Genomic DNA, 17,486 nt, shown 5'->3' with positions numbered 1-17,486 from the left:
CACATGAAGCACTGAGGGCCCTAACAGAGCAAGATATAAAACTTTTCCTAGGCCGGGCGCAGTGGCTCACGCCTGTAATCTCAGCACTTTGGGAGGCCAAGGTGGGTGGATCAGCTGAGGTCAGGAGTTCAAGAGTTCGAGACCAGTCTGGTCAATGTGGTGAAACCCCATCTCTGCTAAAAATACAAAAATTAGCCGTGCATGGTGACATGCGCCTGAAATCCCAGCTGAGAAGGCTGAGGCAAGAGAACTGCTTGAACCCGGGAGACAGAGGTTGCAGTGAACCGAGATCTTGCCATTGGACTCCAGCCTGGGCAACAAGAGCAAACTGTCTCAAAAAAAAAAAAAAAAAACTTTTCCGGCCGGGCGCGGTGGCTCACGCCTGTAATCCCAGCACTTTGGGAGGCCGAGGCGGGCGGATCACAAGGTCAGGAGATTGAGACCATCCTGGCTAACACAGTGAAACCCCGTCTCTACTAAAAATACAAAAAAATTAGCCGGGCGTAGTGGCAGGCGCCTGTAGTCCCAGCTACTCGGGAGGCTGAGGCAGGAGAATGGCTTGAACCTGGGAGGTGGAGCTTGCAGTGAGCCGAGATCGTGCCAATGCTCTCCAGCCTAGGCGGCAGAGTGAGACTCCGTCTCAAAAAAAAAAAAAAAACTTTTCCTTAAGTCAGGCTCAGTAGTGCAAACCTGTAATCCCAGCTACTCAGGAGGCTGAGGCGGGAGGATCACTTGAGCCCAGGTGTTCGACACTGTAGTATGCTATGATCACACCTGTGAATAGCCACTGCACTCCAGCTTCGGCAACACAGTGAGATCTCATCTCTTTAAAAAAAATTTTAATAAAAAGATCTGGGTGCAGTGCCTCAACCTCCCAAAGTGGCTGTAATCCTAGCACTTTGTGGGGGGCTGAGGCAGGTGGATCACTTGACCCCAGGAGTTTAAGATCAGCCTGGGCAACATAGGAAAAACCCATCTCTACAAAAAATACAAAAATTAGCCAGGCATAGTGTCACATGCCTATGGCCTCAGCTACTTGGGAAGCTGAGGTGGGATCACCTGAGCCCAGGGAGGTCAAAGGTACAGTGAGCTGTGATCACGCCACTGCACTACAGCCTGGGCAACAGAGTGAGACCCCATCTCAGAAAAAGATTTTTTAAATTAATAATAAAAATAACTTTTCCTTGGTCGGGTTTTAGTCTGAGGCAACTGTGCCGATGGAGAGAGAGAGGCAGGACATGTGGATAGTGAATAAGCGCAAGATAAATGCAGGGTTTTGAGTAGGTAAGCATAGCCACTTCTCATTTTTCTGCACTGAAAAGAGCAACTCAGTGGTTGAATTGATTTCAGTTTGGTTTTATAATGTATTATATGATTTTAGATGGAGAAAGTAATAGAGTGACCTTTTGTTTGCCTCTGGGGAATGACAAAACAAGCTTGCATTCTTTGAGTAGTCTTTTTAAAGGGAAGAGTTTATAGGAGCCAAGACTCTTTCTGACCATTTTAACAAACAGGCTAGTAACACTGTCATCCCTGAAAAAGAGGTACAGGATACACTCTCCTTTCCCCTGTGTCTTTCTCCTTATATCTGAGATTTATAATATTTCCAGTTCTCTGGTGGGATTGCTTTGTTCATCAGCTAAGGAGAAATATTTTTGCTATAGAATTAAGCAACTAGAGCATCTTAGATCCTAGCCTATTCGTGTTATCAATCCTCTGAAGCCTATGTATGCTCACTTCCCTTGCAGATGCATTATAAATCATATTTTCTCTCAGGCAGAATTATGGACATGTCACATATAAAAATGGGTAAATATAAATATAACTGGGAAAAAACAGCCATTTTTGAAAAAAAATTACTGGGAAAAAATCTGTTCTTGCTTACCATTTGAATCATCTCAGAGAGACGGAATGTTTTGATAACTTTCTGGGAGGTGATATAACATCACCTTTGAGCTAATTCATGACCTGGAAAGGGAGGAGGGAGTAAGAAGAAAGAAAATGTCCTTCAAGGAGAAATCATGGAATTTCAAGTGACTATCACACTGCTAGAAATTGGTTCTGTTGGCCAGGCGCCATGGCTCACGCCTGTAATCCCAACACTTTGGGAGGCTGAGGGGGTGGATCACTTGAGTTCGGGAGGTTGAGACCAGCCTGGCCAACAGAGTGAAACCTCATCTCTACTAAAAGTCAGGCATGGTGGTGGGAGCCTGTAATCTCAGCTACTTGGGAGACTGAGGCAGGATAATCACTTGAACCTGGGAGGCAGAGGTTGCAGTGAACTGAGATCATATCATTGCATTCCAGCCTAGGTGACAGAGCCAGACTCCTTCTCAAAAAAAATAAAAATAAAAAATAAAATAAAAAAATTAAAAAGAAATTGGTTCTGTTTTTAAAATATGGATTTTATAGTTTGTGAATTAAATTTCATTCTTTAAAAACTTGTTTTAAACCTCACAGGATCTTCCCCTAGCATAGCAATTTCTAGTCAGGGTTTTCTTTCTTTTTTTAAATTTATATTTTTAGAGATGATCTCACTATGTTGCCCAGGCTGGACTGCTGTTGGTATTCACAGGTGCAATCATAGTGCACTGCAACCTTGATACTCCTGGCCCAAAGTGATCCTCCTGCCTCAGCCTCTCGAGGAGCTGGGACTACAGCACCCCTGCACATGGCCTAGACCGGGCTTCCTACACCTTGGGTTCCCATCTCAGAACCTAAAATTTTTCCCAAAGAAATCATTTTACCACTTGCTTCTCCTAACTGCATGTCATGGATTAGGATCACTTAAGTGTGAGAGTTGCAATATGTTCTTGAGGAGGGTTCATCTAAAAATGGCAGGTAGTAATTTTAAGACCTCGCACTCCCTTGTAGATACACATCCACACCATGTCACACAGATTACGTGGTGTTTGATCGTGGAAACAGCACTGGAATCCAAAGACCTGGTTTCCTGTCCCAGCAAGTCTTTTTACCCTTTGAATCTTAGTTTCTTGTTTCTTCATCTGTAAAAGAGGATGGATGAAAGCCTTTCCCGATGCCTTCAGGCTCTGGTGAAACAACATTGTATTTTGCCCTTTGTTTTTTTTTTTTTTTTTTTTTTTTTTTGAGACGGAGTCTCGCTCTGTCGCCCGGGCTGGAGTGCAGTGGCCGGATCTCAGCTCACTGCAAACTCCGCCTCCCGGGTTTACGCCGTTCTCCTGCCTCAGCCTCCGAGTAGCTGGGACCACAGGCGCCCGCCACCTTGCCCAGCTAGTTCTTTTTGTATTTTTTAGTAGAGACGGGGTTTCACCGTGTTAGCCAGGATGGTCTCGATCTCCTGACCTCGTGATCCACCCGTCTCGGCCTCCCAAAGTGCTGGGATTACAGGCTTGAGCCACCGCGCCTGGCCTGTATTTTGCCCTTTGTAATAGTACAAATACTGAGACCCTTGTAAAGTATAAGGCACAGAAGACACTTCTACGCTGAGAGGCTGGAAAGGTTGAGCCACCTCTTACTAACAGAACTCTTCTCTTTGTAGGGCCAAGACCAGCTTCAAGTCTCCGCGGTACCAGAAAACAACAACCTCACAGCACCTGAACCTCAAGAAGAGGTAAGACCAGATATACAGAGAATAGATTGGGCATTAGGTTGACAGGGGTTTGGGAACAGGCTGGAATCTTCACTACAGGCTACAAGGGGAATCCAGCAGGGAACAATACCCTTAGGGCAGTCAAGCAGGTGGGAACCAGAAGAAACAAGAATGAACTGGGACTTCATGGTGTCTCTGTGCCCATTTCCCAATACTTGACCTTAAACTGGCCCTATCTTCTAGGTATTTATTTAATTAAATCTCAAGTTATTTCAAAAAGGAGTTAAAGAGGTTAAGATATTTTTAAAAAATACAGAAAGGTCATATTATACAGTAATGTATTGCTCAACAACAGGGATATGCCCTGAGAAATGCATTATTCAGCGATTTTGTCATTATGTGTGGCTGTATGGTATAGCCTATTGCTTCTGGGCTGCAAACCTATACAGCATGTTACTTTACTGAATTCTGTAGGCAGTTGTGACACAGTGGTTAATATTTGTGTATCTAAACATAGAAAAGTAGAGTAAAAATGCCTATAAAGGTAAGAAGTGATACACTTGTATAGGGCACTATCATGAGTGAAGCTTGCAGGAGTGGAAGCTGCTCTGGGTGAGTCAGTGAGTGGTGAGTGAATGTGAAGGCTTGGGACATTACTGCACACTACTTAGACTATAAACACTGTACACTTAAGCTACACCATTAAAAATATTTTTCTTTTTTTTTGAGATGGAGTTTCACTCTAGTTGCCCAGGTTAGAGTGCAATGGCATGATCTCAGCTCACCACAACCTTGGCCTCCCAGGTTCAAACGATTCTCCTGTCTCAGCCTCCTGAGTAATTGGGATTACAGGCATGCGCCACCACACCCGGCTAATTTTGTATTTTTAGTAGAGGCGGGGTTTCTCTATGTTGGTCAGGCTGGTCTTGAACTCCCAATCTCAGGTGATCCACCCGCCTTGGCCTCCCAAAGTGCTGGGGTTACAGGCGTGAGCCACCACACCTGGCCAAAAAATATTTTCTGTATGGCCGGGCACGGTGGCTCAAGCCTGTAATCCCAGCACTTTGGGAGGCCGAGATGGGCAGATCACGAGGTCAAGAGATCGAGACCATCCTGGCGAACACAGTGAAACCCCGTCTCTACTAAAAAATACAAAAAAAACTAGTCGGACGAGTTGGCGGGCGCCTGTAGTCCCAGCTACTCGGGAGGCTGAGGCAGGAGAGTGGCGTAAACCCGGGAGGCGAAGCTTGCAGTGAGCTGAGATCCGGCCACTGTACTCCAACCTGGGCGACAGAGCGAGACTCTGTCTCAAAAAAAAATTTTCTTTATGTCCTTATTCTATAAGCTTTTTTCCCATATTTTTTCTGTTTCTTTTAAAAACTTTTTTGTTAAAAACTAAGACACAGAGCTGGGTGTGGTGGCATGTGCCTATAGTAGTTCCAGCTATGCAGGAGGCTGAGGCAGGAGGATCACTTGAGCCCACGAGTTCAAATACAACCTGGGCAACATAGCTAGACACCATCTATAAACAAATAAATAAAAACACACAAACATACACATTGGCCTCGGGTTAAGATCACCCATATCACTGTCTTCTACCTTTACATCTTGTCCCACTAGAAGGTCTTCGGGGTACTACCACAAATGGACCTGTCATCTCCTGTAATAACAACGCCTCCTCCTGAAGGATCTACTTGAGGCTGTTTTACAGTTAATGTTTTTTTTAATAAGCAGAACTGGTTTTTTTTTTTTTTTTTTTTTTGGGACAGAGTCTCTCTCTGTCGCCCAGGCTGGAGTACAGTGTACAGTGGCACAATCTCAGCTCACTGCAACCTCCGCCTCCTGGGTTCAAGCGATTCTCCTACCTCAGCCTCCTGAGTAGCTGGGATTACAGCTGGTGGCGCCACCACACTAATTTTTGTATTTTTAGTAGAGACGGGGTTTCACCGTGTTGGTCAGACTGGTCTCGATCACCTGACCTCGTGATCCTTCTGCCTCAGCCGCCCAAAGTGCTGGGATGCTGGGATTACAGGCGTGAGTCACCACACCTGGCCAATAAGCAGAACTTTTTTTTTAATAAGTAGAAATACACACTAAAATAATAATAAAAAGTATTGTAAGCCTGGTGTGGTGGTTCATGCCAGTAATCCCAGCACTTTGGGAGGCTGAGGCAGGCAGATCACTCAAGGCCAGGAGTTCAAGACCAGCCTGGCCAACATGGTGAAACTCCATCTCTACTAAAAATACAAAAATTAGCCGGGCATGGTGGCATACACCCGTAATCCCAGCTACTTGGAAGGCTGTGGCATGAGAACATGAGAATCACTTGAACCCAGGACATGGAGGCTACAGTGAGCCAGGATTGTGCCACTGCACTCCAGCCTGGGTGATGGAGTGAGGCTCTGTTTCAAAAATAATATATATAGAAAATTATTTTTAAAAGCATAGTATATTAAATACATCAAGTGACTGGACACGGTGGCTCACACCTGTAATCCCAGCACTTTGGGAGGCCGAGGCGGGTGGATCACGAGGTCAGGAGATCGAGACCATCCTGGCTAACATGGTGAAACCCCTTCTCTACTAAAAATACAAAAAATTAGCCAGGCGTGGTGGTGGGCACCTGTAGTCCCAGCTACTCGGGAGGCTGAGGCAGGAGAATGTGTGAACCCGGTAGGTGGAGCTTTCAGTGAGCCGAGACCACGCCCACTGCACTCCAGCCTGGGTGACAGAGCAAGACTCCATCTCAAAAAATAAATAAAAAATCAAGTAATATAGTTGTTTATTGTTATCAAGTATTATGTACTGTACATAACTGCATGTGCTGTACTTTTTACAGCTGGCAGCACTGTAAGTTTGTTTATACCAGCATCATCACAAATATGTGAGTAATGTGTTGTGCTGTGATGTTATGAAGGCTACAGTGTTAGCAATAGCAGCCACGTCACTAGGCAATAGAAATTTTTCAGCTCCATTATAATGTTATGGGACCACCTTTGTATATAGAGTCCATTGTTGATCAAAACGTCATTATGTGGTACGTGAACTGCATATATATATGTTTATTAACATACACACATATACACAATATATAGCAGAAAAACTCAGAATTATATGAGACAGGATAGTGATATAAAATGGAGCCATGAATTAGGCAAGTATAAAAAATGCATTCTATAAAATAAGCTTACTAAGGATGACCATGAAATTAGTTTCAGACTTTCTAAAATCCAAGAAGAGAAAAACCTGATCAGTTAACCCAATTCATGATGCTCATTCCTTAAGAGAACAACAACTCCTACTAAGATGAAAAAGAGGCTGGGTGCTGTGGCTCATACCTGTAATCCCAACACTTTGGGAGGCTGAAAGTGGGAGGATCACTTGAGCCCAGGAGTTCAAGACCATTCTAGACAACAAAAATTTTTTATTTATTTATTTATTTATTTTTGGGGGGATAGAGTCTCGCTCTGTTGCCCAGGCTGGAGTGCGACTGCACTCTGGAGTGCGATCTCGGTTCACTGCAAGCTCCGCCTCCCGGGTTCACGCCATTCTCCTACCTCAGCCTCCCGAGTAGCTGGTACTACAGGTGCACGCCACCACGCCCAGCTAATTTTTTGTATTTTTGGTAGAGATAGGGTTTCACCATGTTAGCCAGGATGGTCTCGATCTCCTGACCTCGTGATCCACCCGCCTCAGCCTCCCAAAGTGCTGGGATTACAGGCGTGAGCCACCGTGCCCGGCCCAAAATTTTTTTAAATAAATTAGCCAGGCATGGTTGTGTGCGCCTGTAGTCCTAGCTACTCAGAGGCTGAGGTGAGATCACTTGAGCCCTGGAGTTCAAGGCTACATACAGTTAGCTGTGATTGTGCCACTACACTCCAGCCAGGGAGCAAGACTATGTCTCGGAAAGAAAAAAAAAAGGAAATTCTCCTGTGAAACATCTTAAAGAGATTGTGAATGATGTAATGAACAATATCTGCAACAAGTCCTTGCAATAATCCCAACAACCAGTTTCACATTGCCTCCCTCAAGAGAGGCCAGTGGCATTACATGAAGTATAATTCAGTAGAAGCAGATTGAGTTTAACCCCTCCATAAGTGGTTGGTGGGAAGGCAGGTTAACACCTAACACAATCATGTTTACTTTCCAGGTGTCTACAAGTGAAAATCCACAACTCTAAAGAGAAACTGCCAAGACTCCCCCTGCCCCACACCTCCCCAGAGAAGCTCTTCAACCAGAGGGTATAGGTCAGAGGGAAATAAGAGCCAGCATCTATTCCTGGGTTCTCAGTGGGAATGCTGGTGCTGTCTTAAAGACCTGGCATTAATCAAGGTGGAGGAGCAGCCTTGTGGGAGGGATGGAGGGAGGCAGGCTGGGGAGAAGAGAACATTAGATTCAGGAAATATTTAATTCTGGTTTTAGCATTATTGGAATAAGACTTTATACATTAACTAAAGTGGAGCTTTAATCACTATAAAAACCAAAAGTATCTATAGACACAGACACTTGTCTACACAGCGACATAACCACACATACTCAGAGGATAGTGAACAAATCTGTCTTTGACTTATGACCCATTTTGCAAGACTTAAAGCCAGAAGAACACATTTTCAGATTGTTAAATAAAGTCTGATTCTGACTATCTGTGGATTGTTTATTTGACACAGGGCATTGTTCCAGCCCAGCACACTGTTTTCCACTTAGGTACGGTTATTGGTTCTGCCCTACGTTCAGAAAGCTTTAGTCACATCCCTGACCCCCAGCTCACCCTAACTCCTGACTGTAATTCTTTTATGATACCAAGGGCCACAGACTCTTCTCCTTAATCCAGCATGTACTTCCCACTTTTGTTGATAAGCAGATACACTTGGAAAGGGGTAATAACATTTTAGAGCTAGATCTAGTGTTTACAGTTTAGTACTTGATATGAGTAAGGGTCTGAGCACAAGAGAGGAAGATATGAAACTGAAAGGATACAAAGTATAACAATAACAATCATATCCACTGGGTGCGGAGGCTCACGCCTGTAATCCCAGCACTTTGGGAGGTTGAGGCGGGCGGATCCCCTGAGGTCGGGAGTCCAGACCAGCCTGACCAACATGGAGAAACCCCATCTCTACTAAAAATACAAAATGAGCTGGGTGTGGTGGTGCATGCCTGTAATTGCAGCAACTTGGAAGACTGAGGCGGGAGAATCATTTGAACCCAGGAGGCGGAGGTTGCAGTGAGCCAAGATCACGCCATTGCACTCCAGCCTGGGCAACAAGAACGAAACTCTGTCTCAAAAAAAAAAAAATCATATCCTGGAAATGGCATGAAATTTGGAGTCAGAAGTCCTGGATTCCTTTGGGAGGCCAACGGGGGAAGACGGCTTGAGCCCAGGAGTTGGAGACTAACCTGGGCAAGATGGTAAGACCTCCATCTCTTATTTTTAAAAAAAATTTTAAAGGGCTGGGTATGGTGGCTCACACCTTTAATCCCAGCACTTTGGGAGGCTGAGGCGGGAGGATAACTTGAGCCCAGGAGTTTGACACCAGCCTGGGCAACATAGACTCCCCTCTCTACAAAAAATTTAAAAACTAGGCCAGGCACGGTAGAGTGCACCTATACTCCCAGCCACTTAGGAAGGAGGCTGAGGAGGGAGGGTCACTCCAGCCTGGGAGGTTGAGTGTGCAAGGAGCAACAATCACACAACTGCATGCCAACCTGAGTGACAGAGGGAGAACCTGTCTTAAAAAAAAAAAAAAAAAAAAAAAGGCTGGGCACGGTGGCTCACGCCTATAATCCCAGCTACTTTGGGAGGCTGAGGCAAGTGGATCACAAGGTCAGGAGTTCAAGACCAACCTGGCCAACATGGTGAATCCCTGTCTCTACTAAAAATACAAAAATTAGCTGGGCGTGGTGACACGTACCTGTAGTCCCAGCTACTCGGGAAGCTGAGGCAGGAGTATTGCTTGAACCCAGGAGGCAGGGGTTGCAGTGAGCCAAGATTGTGCAGCCTGGGTGACAAAGCAAGACACTGTCTCAAAAAAAAAAAAAAAAAATTAAAAATTAAAAAAGGAAGTCTTGGATTCAAGTCCTATCAGTACTTTATATGAAAATATCTGTGAAAACATTTTCAAAATAGCTCTGAAGACCTGCCACCTTGATAAATGCCAAAACCTTTCCATCCTTGCTCTTGTTTTTAGAGTGATGATACCACCATTCGTTCAGTCATTCTGCAAGCATTTACTGAGCATCAACTGTCTACCAAGCACTGAGTACTAGTACTAGGAATGAGGGAAATAATGATGAGGGGGGTAAAAATAAGATCTTTAATGAGATAGACTATTGAGCAGGGAGCAGCATGGGCAAGATTTAGTGATGGGCCAGAAGGGGACACATGATGAAAACGGAGGTGTTTTTGTTTTGTTTCGTTTTGTTTTGTTTGAGATGGCGTCTCGCTTTGTTGCCCAGGCTGGAGTACAATGGCGCAGTCTCGGCTCACTGCCACCTCTGCCTCCCTGGTTCAAGTGATTCCCTGCCCAAGCTTCCAAGTAGCTGGGATTACAGGTGCCCACCACCATGCCCGGGTAACTGTTTGTATTTTTAGTAGAGACAGGGTTTCACCATGTTGACCAGGCTGGTCTCGAACTCCTGACCTCAGGTGATCCACCCGCCATGGCCTCCCAAAGTGCTAGGATTACAGGTGCGAGCCATCACACCTGGCCAGGAATTATTCTAAGCTAGGCTTGAGAGACTAGAACTTGGTGGTGTCTTTCCCTCTAACAGTGACCACAGAAAGAAGTACATTTATATGGGTTCTCTGGTTGCAAGCAACAAACTGACAAAATTAAGTAATAAAGGATATATTGGGGCTGAGCGTGGTGGTTCACACCTGTAATCCCACACTTTGGGAAGCAGAGGCTGGAGGATTGCTTGAGTTCAGGAGTTCAAGTCCAGCCTGGGTAACATAGTGAGACCCCATCTCTACAAAAAATTAGCCACGCCTGGTGGCATGTACCTGTGGTCCCAGCTACTTGGGAGGCTGAGATGGGAGGATCGCTTGAGCCTGGAAGGCAGAGGTTGCAGTAAGCCATGGTTGTACCACTGCAGTCCAGCCTGGGCAACAGAGCGAGACTGAAAAAAAATGAATATGTTGGGGCTGGGAACGGTGGCTCATGCCTGTAATCCCAGCACTTTGGGAGACTGAGATGGGCAGATCGCTTCTGATATCATGGCAAAGCCCAGGAGTTTGACACCAGCCTGGGCAACATGATGAAACTCCGTCTCTACCAAAAAATAACAAAAATTAGCTGGGCATGGTGTTGCGAGCCTGTAGTCACAGCTAATCTGGAGGCTGAGGCACTGAGAATTGCTTGAATGTGGGAGCCAGAGGTTGCAGTGAGCTGAGATTGTGCCACTGCACTCTAGCCTGAGCAACAGAGTGAGACCCTGTCTCAAAAAAGAAAAAAGAAAAAGAAAAAGAAAAAAGGATGTGTTGATATTAGACAGCTCACAGAGCCAAAAGAAGAACCAGGCTGCAAGAAGGACAAGAGCCAGCTCCCAGATGTCTGCAGTAGGAATATGTGGACAGCCCCTCCAGCAGCTGCCACCTTCTGCCACTGTGTTTTCTCCAGATCTACATTCCTTAGAGAAAACTCAACCGGCCCAATTTGCATGATGTGTCCATCCTGTGGCCAGGGAAATGGCGAACTGTGACTGGCACTATTACCAGACATGTTAGTGCCTGTGATGGGAAGAAGACCAGTGATAGGAGGGGAGCATGGTAAGGAGGATGAATTTTTTTTTTTTTTTTTTGAGACGGAGTCTCGCTCTGTCGCCCAGGCTGGAGTGCAGTGGCCGGATCTCAGCTCACTGCAAGCTCCGCCTCCCAGGTTTACGCCATTCTCCTGCCTCAGCCTCCTGAGTAGCTGGGACTACAGGCGCCCGCCACCTCGCCTGGCTAGTTTTTTGTATTTTTAGTAGAGATGGGGTTTCACCGTGTTAGCCAGGATGGTCTCGAACTCCTGACCTCGTGATCCACCCGTCTCGGCCTCCCAAAGTGCTGGGATTACAGGCTTGAGCCACCGTGCCCGGCCTTTTTTTTTTTTTTTTGAGACAGAGTCTCACTCTGTTGCCCAGGCTGGAGTGCAGTGGTGCTATCTTGGCTCACTGCAACTTCCGCCTCCCAGGTTCAAGCAATTCTGCCTCAGCCTCCCTAGTAGCTGGGATTACAGGCGCACGCCACCACGCCTGGCTAATTTTTGTATTTTTAGTAGGGATGGGGTTTCACCATGTTGGCCAGGCTGATCATGAACTCCTGACCTCAAGTGATCTGCCCACCTTGGCCTCCCCAGGTGCTGGGATTACAGGTGTGAGCCACTGCGCCTAGTCGAGGAGGGTGAATTTAAAGGTCCATGAGGAAACTTTGAGGGATGAAGAAATGTCCTTTTTTTTTTTCCTTGAGATGGAGTTTCACTCTTGTTGCCCAGGCTGGAGTGCAATGGCATGATCTGTGCTCCTGGGTTCAAGCAATTCTCCTGCTTCAGCCTCCCGAGTATCTGGGATTACAGGCATGTACTATCATGCCCGGCTGATTTTGTATTTTTAGTAGAGATGGAGTTTCTCCATGTTGGGCAGGCTGGTCTCGAACTCCTGACCTCAGGTGATCCGCCTGCCTCAGCCTCCCAAAGTGCTAGGATTACAAGCGTGAGCCACTGCGTCCAGCGAGAAATGTTCTTAATTTTAATTATGGTGATAGTTTTAGGGGTATACACATGTATCAAAGCTTATCAAATTGTGTATTTTATGTGCAATTTACTGTGCATCAATTATGCCTTGATTAAGCTATAAAACAAACCCTAGGTGACCCCTACAAGCACTGGATGCAAGGAATTTGTAGTCCTTGCAGGATGTTCCAGTAGATATGTTCATTAAGGAGCTGGAAATACATGTTTATACTTGGGACTCATTTTTTCTAAAATCTAATCCTGTTACTCCTTTCTCTTTCTTCTTCTTTTTTTTTTTTTTTTTTTTTTTTGAGATGAGGGCTCACTCTTGCCCAGGCTGGAGTGCAGTGGTACCATCTCAGGCTCACTGCAACCTCCGCTGCCTGGGCTCAAGTGATTCTCCCACCTTAGCCTCCTGAGTAGCTGGGACTACACGTACGTGCCACCATGCCCGGCTAATTTTTGTGTTTTTTGTAGAGGTGGGGTTTTGCCATGATAGCCAGGCTGATGTTACCCTTTAAAAAGCATCATCTGGCCGGGCACAGTGGCTCACACCTGTAATCCCAGCACTTTGGGAGGCCGAGGCAGGCATATCACAAAGTCAGGAGTTCAAGACCAGCCTGGCCAACATAGTAAAACCCCACGTCTACTAAAAATACAAAAAATTAGCCAGGTGTGGTGGCGGGTGCCTGTAGTCCCAGCTACTCAGGAGGCTGAGGCAGGAGAATCGTTTGAACCCAGGAGGCGGAGGTTGCAGTGAGCTGAGGTTATGCCACTGTACCTGGTGACCAAGCAAGACTGGTGACCAAGCAAGACTGGTGACCAAGCAAGACTCCATCTCAAAAGATTAAATAAATAAGATAAAATAAAGATATTCCACTCCCTTGGCATTCAGAATCACTGCTGCGAGTGATACAGGGGAAATGCTGGGAACAGAGGCTCCTAGCTGCACAAGGCCCTCCTAGCTGCACAAGGCCCTCAACCCTTTTCTCTCCAGGGCTTTCCCTCCTCTCCTCAGGAGACTGATCCTCTTTGGCATGTGCCAGAGATTTCTAGGGACTTACAGTCTGGTGGGGCAGACAAGCAGTAACTGCTGCAATAGAGGCACACCTGAAGTGGAAAAGTTTACTAAATTGTGAGATTGGCACTTGGTTTGCATATAACCCTACTGAGGGCTCCAAGGAGGTAGGGGAAAGGTCCCGTATGCTTACCGAGGGTGGATGGTGCCATTTGGGCAACAGCTTGTTTACCCTGACAAAATGGTAACGTCAGGGGGAAAGACTGCCATCCTGGCAGCAGCACAAGGTGGGGCTGGAGGCCAATAAAACTGGGTGGAGATGAATGTCTCTTGTCCCGTCCCCTGAGGCCCCTTGAGGTCTGTTGACAAAAGGACGGCTGCTACAGTTTCTGAGGTTTAGCATTTAATCCTTGGAGAACACTGGTAGTTTACCACCATGAGGCTTCATTCATCGTCTATCTGTATGCCTTTCTACATAGAATTAATTGCAAGAGCATTCTCCAGTCACTGCCCTCCAGCAGTTTGAAGGACATACTGACAGACTAGGTAAGACATGCAGAGAACTCGAGACATGACATATCCAGATAAACAGCATGCACCAGAGAGCATAATACGCATACTGCTTACAATAGTCTTTATTTTACACCAAACTGGGGGCTGAGCGTGTGCATATTGGATCCTATTTTTCTATATGACTACACTTTTAAAATGAGGTATGTTGGCCGGGAGCAGTAGCTTATACCTGTTATCCCAGCACTTTAGGAGGCTAAGCAGTAGCTTATACCTGTTATCCCAGCACTTTAGGAGGCTTTAGGTGGATCACTCGAGGTCAGGAGTTTGAGACCAGCCTGGCCAACATGGTGAAACCCTGTCTACTAAAAATACAAAAGTTAGCCAGTCATGGTGGTGCACGCCTGTAATCCCAGCTACTTCAGAGGCTAAGGCATGAGAATCACTTAAACCCAGGAGGCAGAGGTTGCAGTGAGCTGAGATGGAGACACTGCACTCCAACCTGGACGACAGAGTGAGACTCCATCTCAAAAAATAAAATGAGGTATATGACTACATTAAAAAAAAAAATCATGTATCAGTCCAGGCGTGCTGGCTCATACCTGTAATCCGAGCGCTTTGGGAGGCCGAGGTGGGTGGATCGCCTGAGGTCAGGAGTTCGAGATCAGCCTGGCCAACATGGCGAAACTCTGTCTCTACTAAAAATACAAAAAGTTATCTGGGCCCGATGGCAGATGCCTGTAATCCCAGCTGCTTGGGAGGCTGAGGCAGAAGAATTGCTTGAACCCGGGAGGTGGAGGTTGCAGTGAGCCGAGATCACACCATTGCACTCCAGCCTGGCTAATAGAGCAAGACTCTGTCTCAAAAATAATAAAGTAAAAAATAAAAATTAAAAAAAAATCAAGTATCGGCAAACCTTCTAAGGTTACATTTTATTTATTATTATTATTTATTTATTTTGAGATGGAGTCTCACTCTGTTGCCAGGCTGGGGTGTAGCGGTGTGATCTCTGCTCACTGAAACCTCCGCCTCCCAGGTTCAAGCGATTCTCCTGCCTCAGCCTCCTGAGTAGCTGGGATTACAGGCATGTGCCACCATGCCCGACTAATTTTTGTATTTTTATTAGAGATGGGGTTTCACCATGTTGGCCAGGATGGTCTTGATCTCTTGACCTTGTGATCCGCCCGCCTCGGCCTCCCACAGTTCTGGGATTACAGGCGTGAGCCACTGCGCCTGGCCTATTTTTATTTTTTTAATGTTTAATTTGTGTGGGTTCATAGGATGTATATATATTTATGGGGTACATGAGTTTTTTTTTTTTTTTTTTTTTTTGAGACGGTGTCTTGCTCTGTCACCCAGACTGGAGTGCGATGGCGCGATCTTGGCTCACTGCAAGCTCCGCCTCCTGGGTTCACGCCATTCTCCTGCCTCAGTCTGCCAAGTAGCTGGGACTACAGGCGCCCGCCACTACGCCCGGCTAATTTTTTGTATTTTTAGTAGAGACGGGGTTTCACCATGTTAGCCAGGATGGTCTTGATCTCCTGACCTCGTGATCTACCCACCTCAGCCTCCCAAAGTGCTGGGATTACAGGTGTGAGCCACCCCGCCCGGCCTCATGATATGTTTTGATACAAGCATGCAAATGCATAATAAAATCATATCATGGAGAATGCAGTATACATCCCCTTAAGCATTTGTGTTAAAAACAATCCAATTATACTATTTTAGTTATTTTTAAATGTACAATTAAGTTATTATTTATAGTCACCCTGTTGTGCTACCAAATAGTAGGTCTTAAGGTCTTATTCATTCTTTCTATTTTTTTTTGTACCCATTAATCATCCCCACCTCCCTCCCTAAGGTTACTTTTTTTTGGTTGGGGCAAAAGGTCTTGCTGTATCTCCCAGGCTGGAGTGCAGCCTTTACTCCCCGGGCTCAGGCGATCCTCTCACCTCAGCCTCCCGACTAGCTGGGACCGCAGGCGCATGCCACAACTCCTGACTTTTTTGTATTTTGTAGAGACAGGGTTTCAACATGTTGCCCAGGCTGGTCTCAAACTCCTAGGCTCAAGTGATCTGCCCACCTTGGCCTCCCAAAGTGCTGGGATTATAGGTGTAAGTTTACTTTTTTTTTTTTTGAGTCACAGTCTCACTCTGTTGCCGAGGCTGGAGTGAGTTGGTGTGATCTTGGCTACCTGCAACCTCCACCTCCTGGGTTCCAGGGATTCTCCTGCCTCAGACTCCCAAGTAGCTGGGATTACAGGTACCCGTCATCACACTCGGCTAATTTTTATATTTTTAGTAGAGACGGGATTTCACCATGTTGGCCAGGCTGATCTCAAACTCCTGACCTCAGGTGATCTGCCTGCCTTGGCTTCCCAAAGTGCTGAGATTACAGACGTGAGCAACTGCGCCCCGCCAGTTACATTTTAAAGAGAAAAATAAAAGATGCTTATTGAGAGAACATTACTAACAACTGTTGAAATTGTTGAAGTGACAGCAAATCAATAGAGTCAGTCAGTTGAGCCAGACAGCCTCTGAGTCTGTCTTTTTTTTTTTTTTTTGAGACAGAGTCTAGCTCTGTCGCCCAGGCTGGAGTGCAGTGGCACAATCTCGGCTCACCGCAACCTCCGTCTCCCGGGTTCAAGCGATTCTCCTGTCTCAGCCTCCTGAGCAGCTGGGATTCCAGGTGCCTGCCACCACGTCCAGCTAATTTTTGTATTTTTATATTTTTAGTAGAGAGAGGATTTCACCATGTTGGCCAGGCTGGTCTCAAACTCCTGACCTCGTGATCCACCCATCTTGGCCTCCCAAAGTGCTGGGATTACGAGTGTGAGCCACCACGCTCGGCCGAATCTGTAGTTCTAAACAATCTTCAACACATAATAGAAAATGTGAAAGAGACAGACCCAGGTACAAGAACGATATCAACTTCTGGAATTCATGATCAAGGTGGTCAGCTAAAGTATGTCAATGCCAGCAATTGTCCTCTTTTGGATTTAGCCCTCTAGGATTGTAATTTCCTTTTCTCTTGGATATTCTCTTGTCTGAGGACAAGCCAGGCTCACCTTTCTTTTATTAAGTTACTTATGCATAGCTGGCATGTCACTTTCTTTGCCTTTCTTGGTTGGATTGGCATTTTCCCATGCATATATTTACATGTATTTCTCAATATATTTACATAAAATGAATTTCATCACTTTTTAATTGTTTTTTATTTATTTATTTATTTATTTTGAGACGGAGTTATGCTGTTGTTGCCCAGGCTGGAATGCAATGGTGTAATCTCGGCTCACTGCAACCTCTGCCTCCCAGGATCAAGCGATTCTCCTGCCTCAGCCTCTGGAGTAGCTGGGATTACAGGCGTACACCACCACACCCAGCAGATTTTGTATTTTTAGTACAGACAGGGTTTCACCTTGTTGGCCAGGCTGGTCTCAAACTACTGACCTCAAGTGATTCACCAGCCTCGGCCTCCCAAAGTGCTGGGATTACAGGCGTGAGCCACACTGCCCTGCCCTCTGGTTTCTTTTATAACAAACACTTTAGGAATAAAAGCAACTACTCTTGCTTTGCTTATGGCTTTGTTTTGTTTTCTCCCTTTATGCCTCTCTCCTCTGAGACCTCTTTCAGTCTGTTCCCCGGATTAACATGCACAATCTGATGATGCCTGTCTT

General features: G+C 45.9%; 1 protein-coding gene across 2 annotated transcripts in view; it reads left to right on the top strand.

The window, feature by feature from the left end:
* Positions 1-8,213, top strand: part of BIN2 (bridging integrator 2) — a 42,253-nt gene extending 34,040 nt beyond the window's left edge. For both annotated transcript variants that reach the window (XM_023211089.2, XM_026454682.2), the window contains exons 12-13: positions 3,521-3,592; positions 7,722-8,213. In XM_023211089.2, the coding sequence (XP_023066857.1) occupies positions 3,521-3,592; positions 7,722-7,751 (102 nt within the window). In that variant the 3' untranslated portion in view covers positions 7,752-8,213. The remainder of the gene's footprint in view (positions 1-3,520; positions 3,593-7,721) is intronic.
* Positions 8,214-17,486: the final 9,273 nt, after the last annotated feature.

This window comes from Piliocolobus tephrosceles, chromosome 10 (assembly GCF_002776525.5).
Source record: "Piliocolobus tephrosceles isolate RC106 chromosome 10, ASM277652v3, whole genome shotgun sequence".
Taxonomy (NCBI): Eukaryota; Metazoa; Chordata; class Mammalia; order Primates; family Cercopithecidae; genus Piliocolobus; species Piliocolobus tephrosceles.
This window is presented reverse-complemented; position numbering and strand designations above follow the sequence as displayed.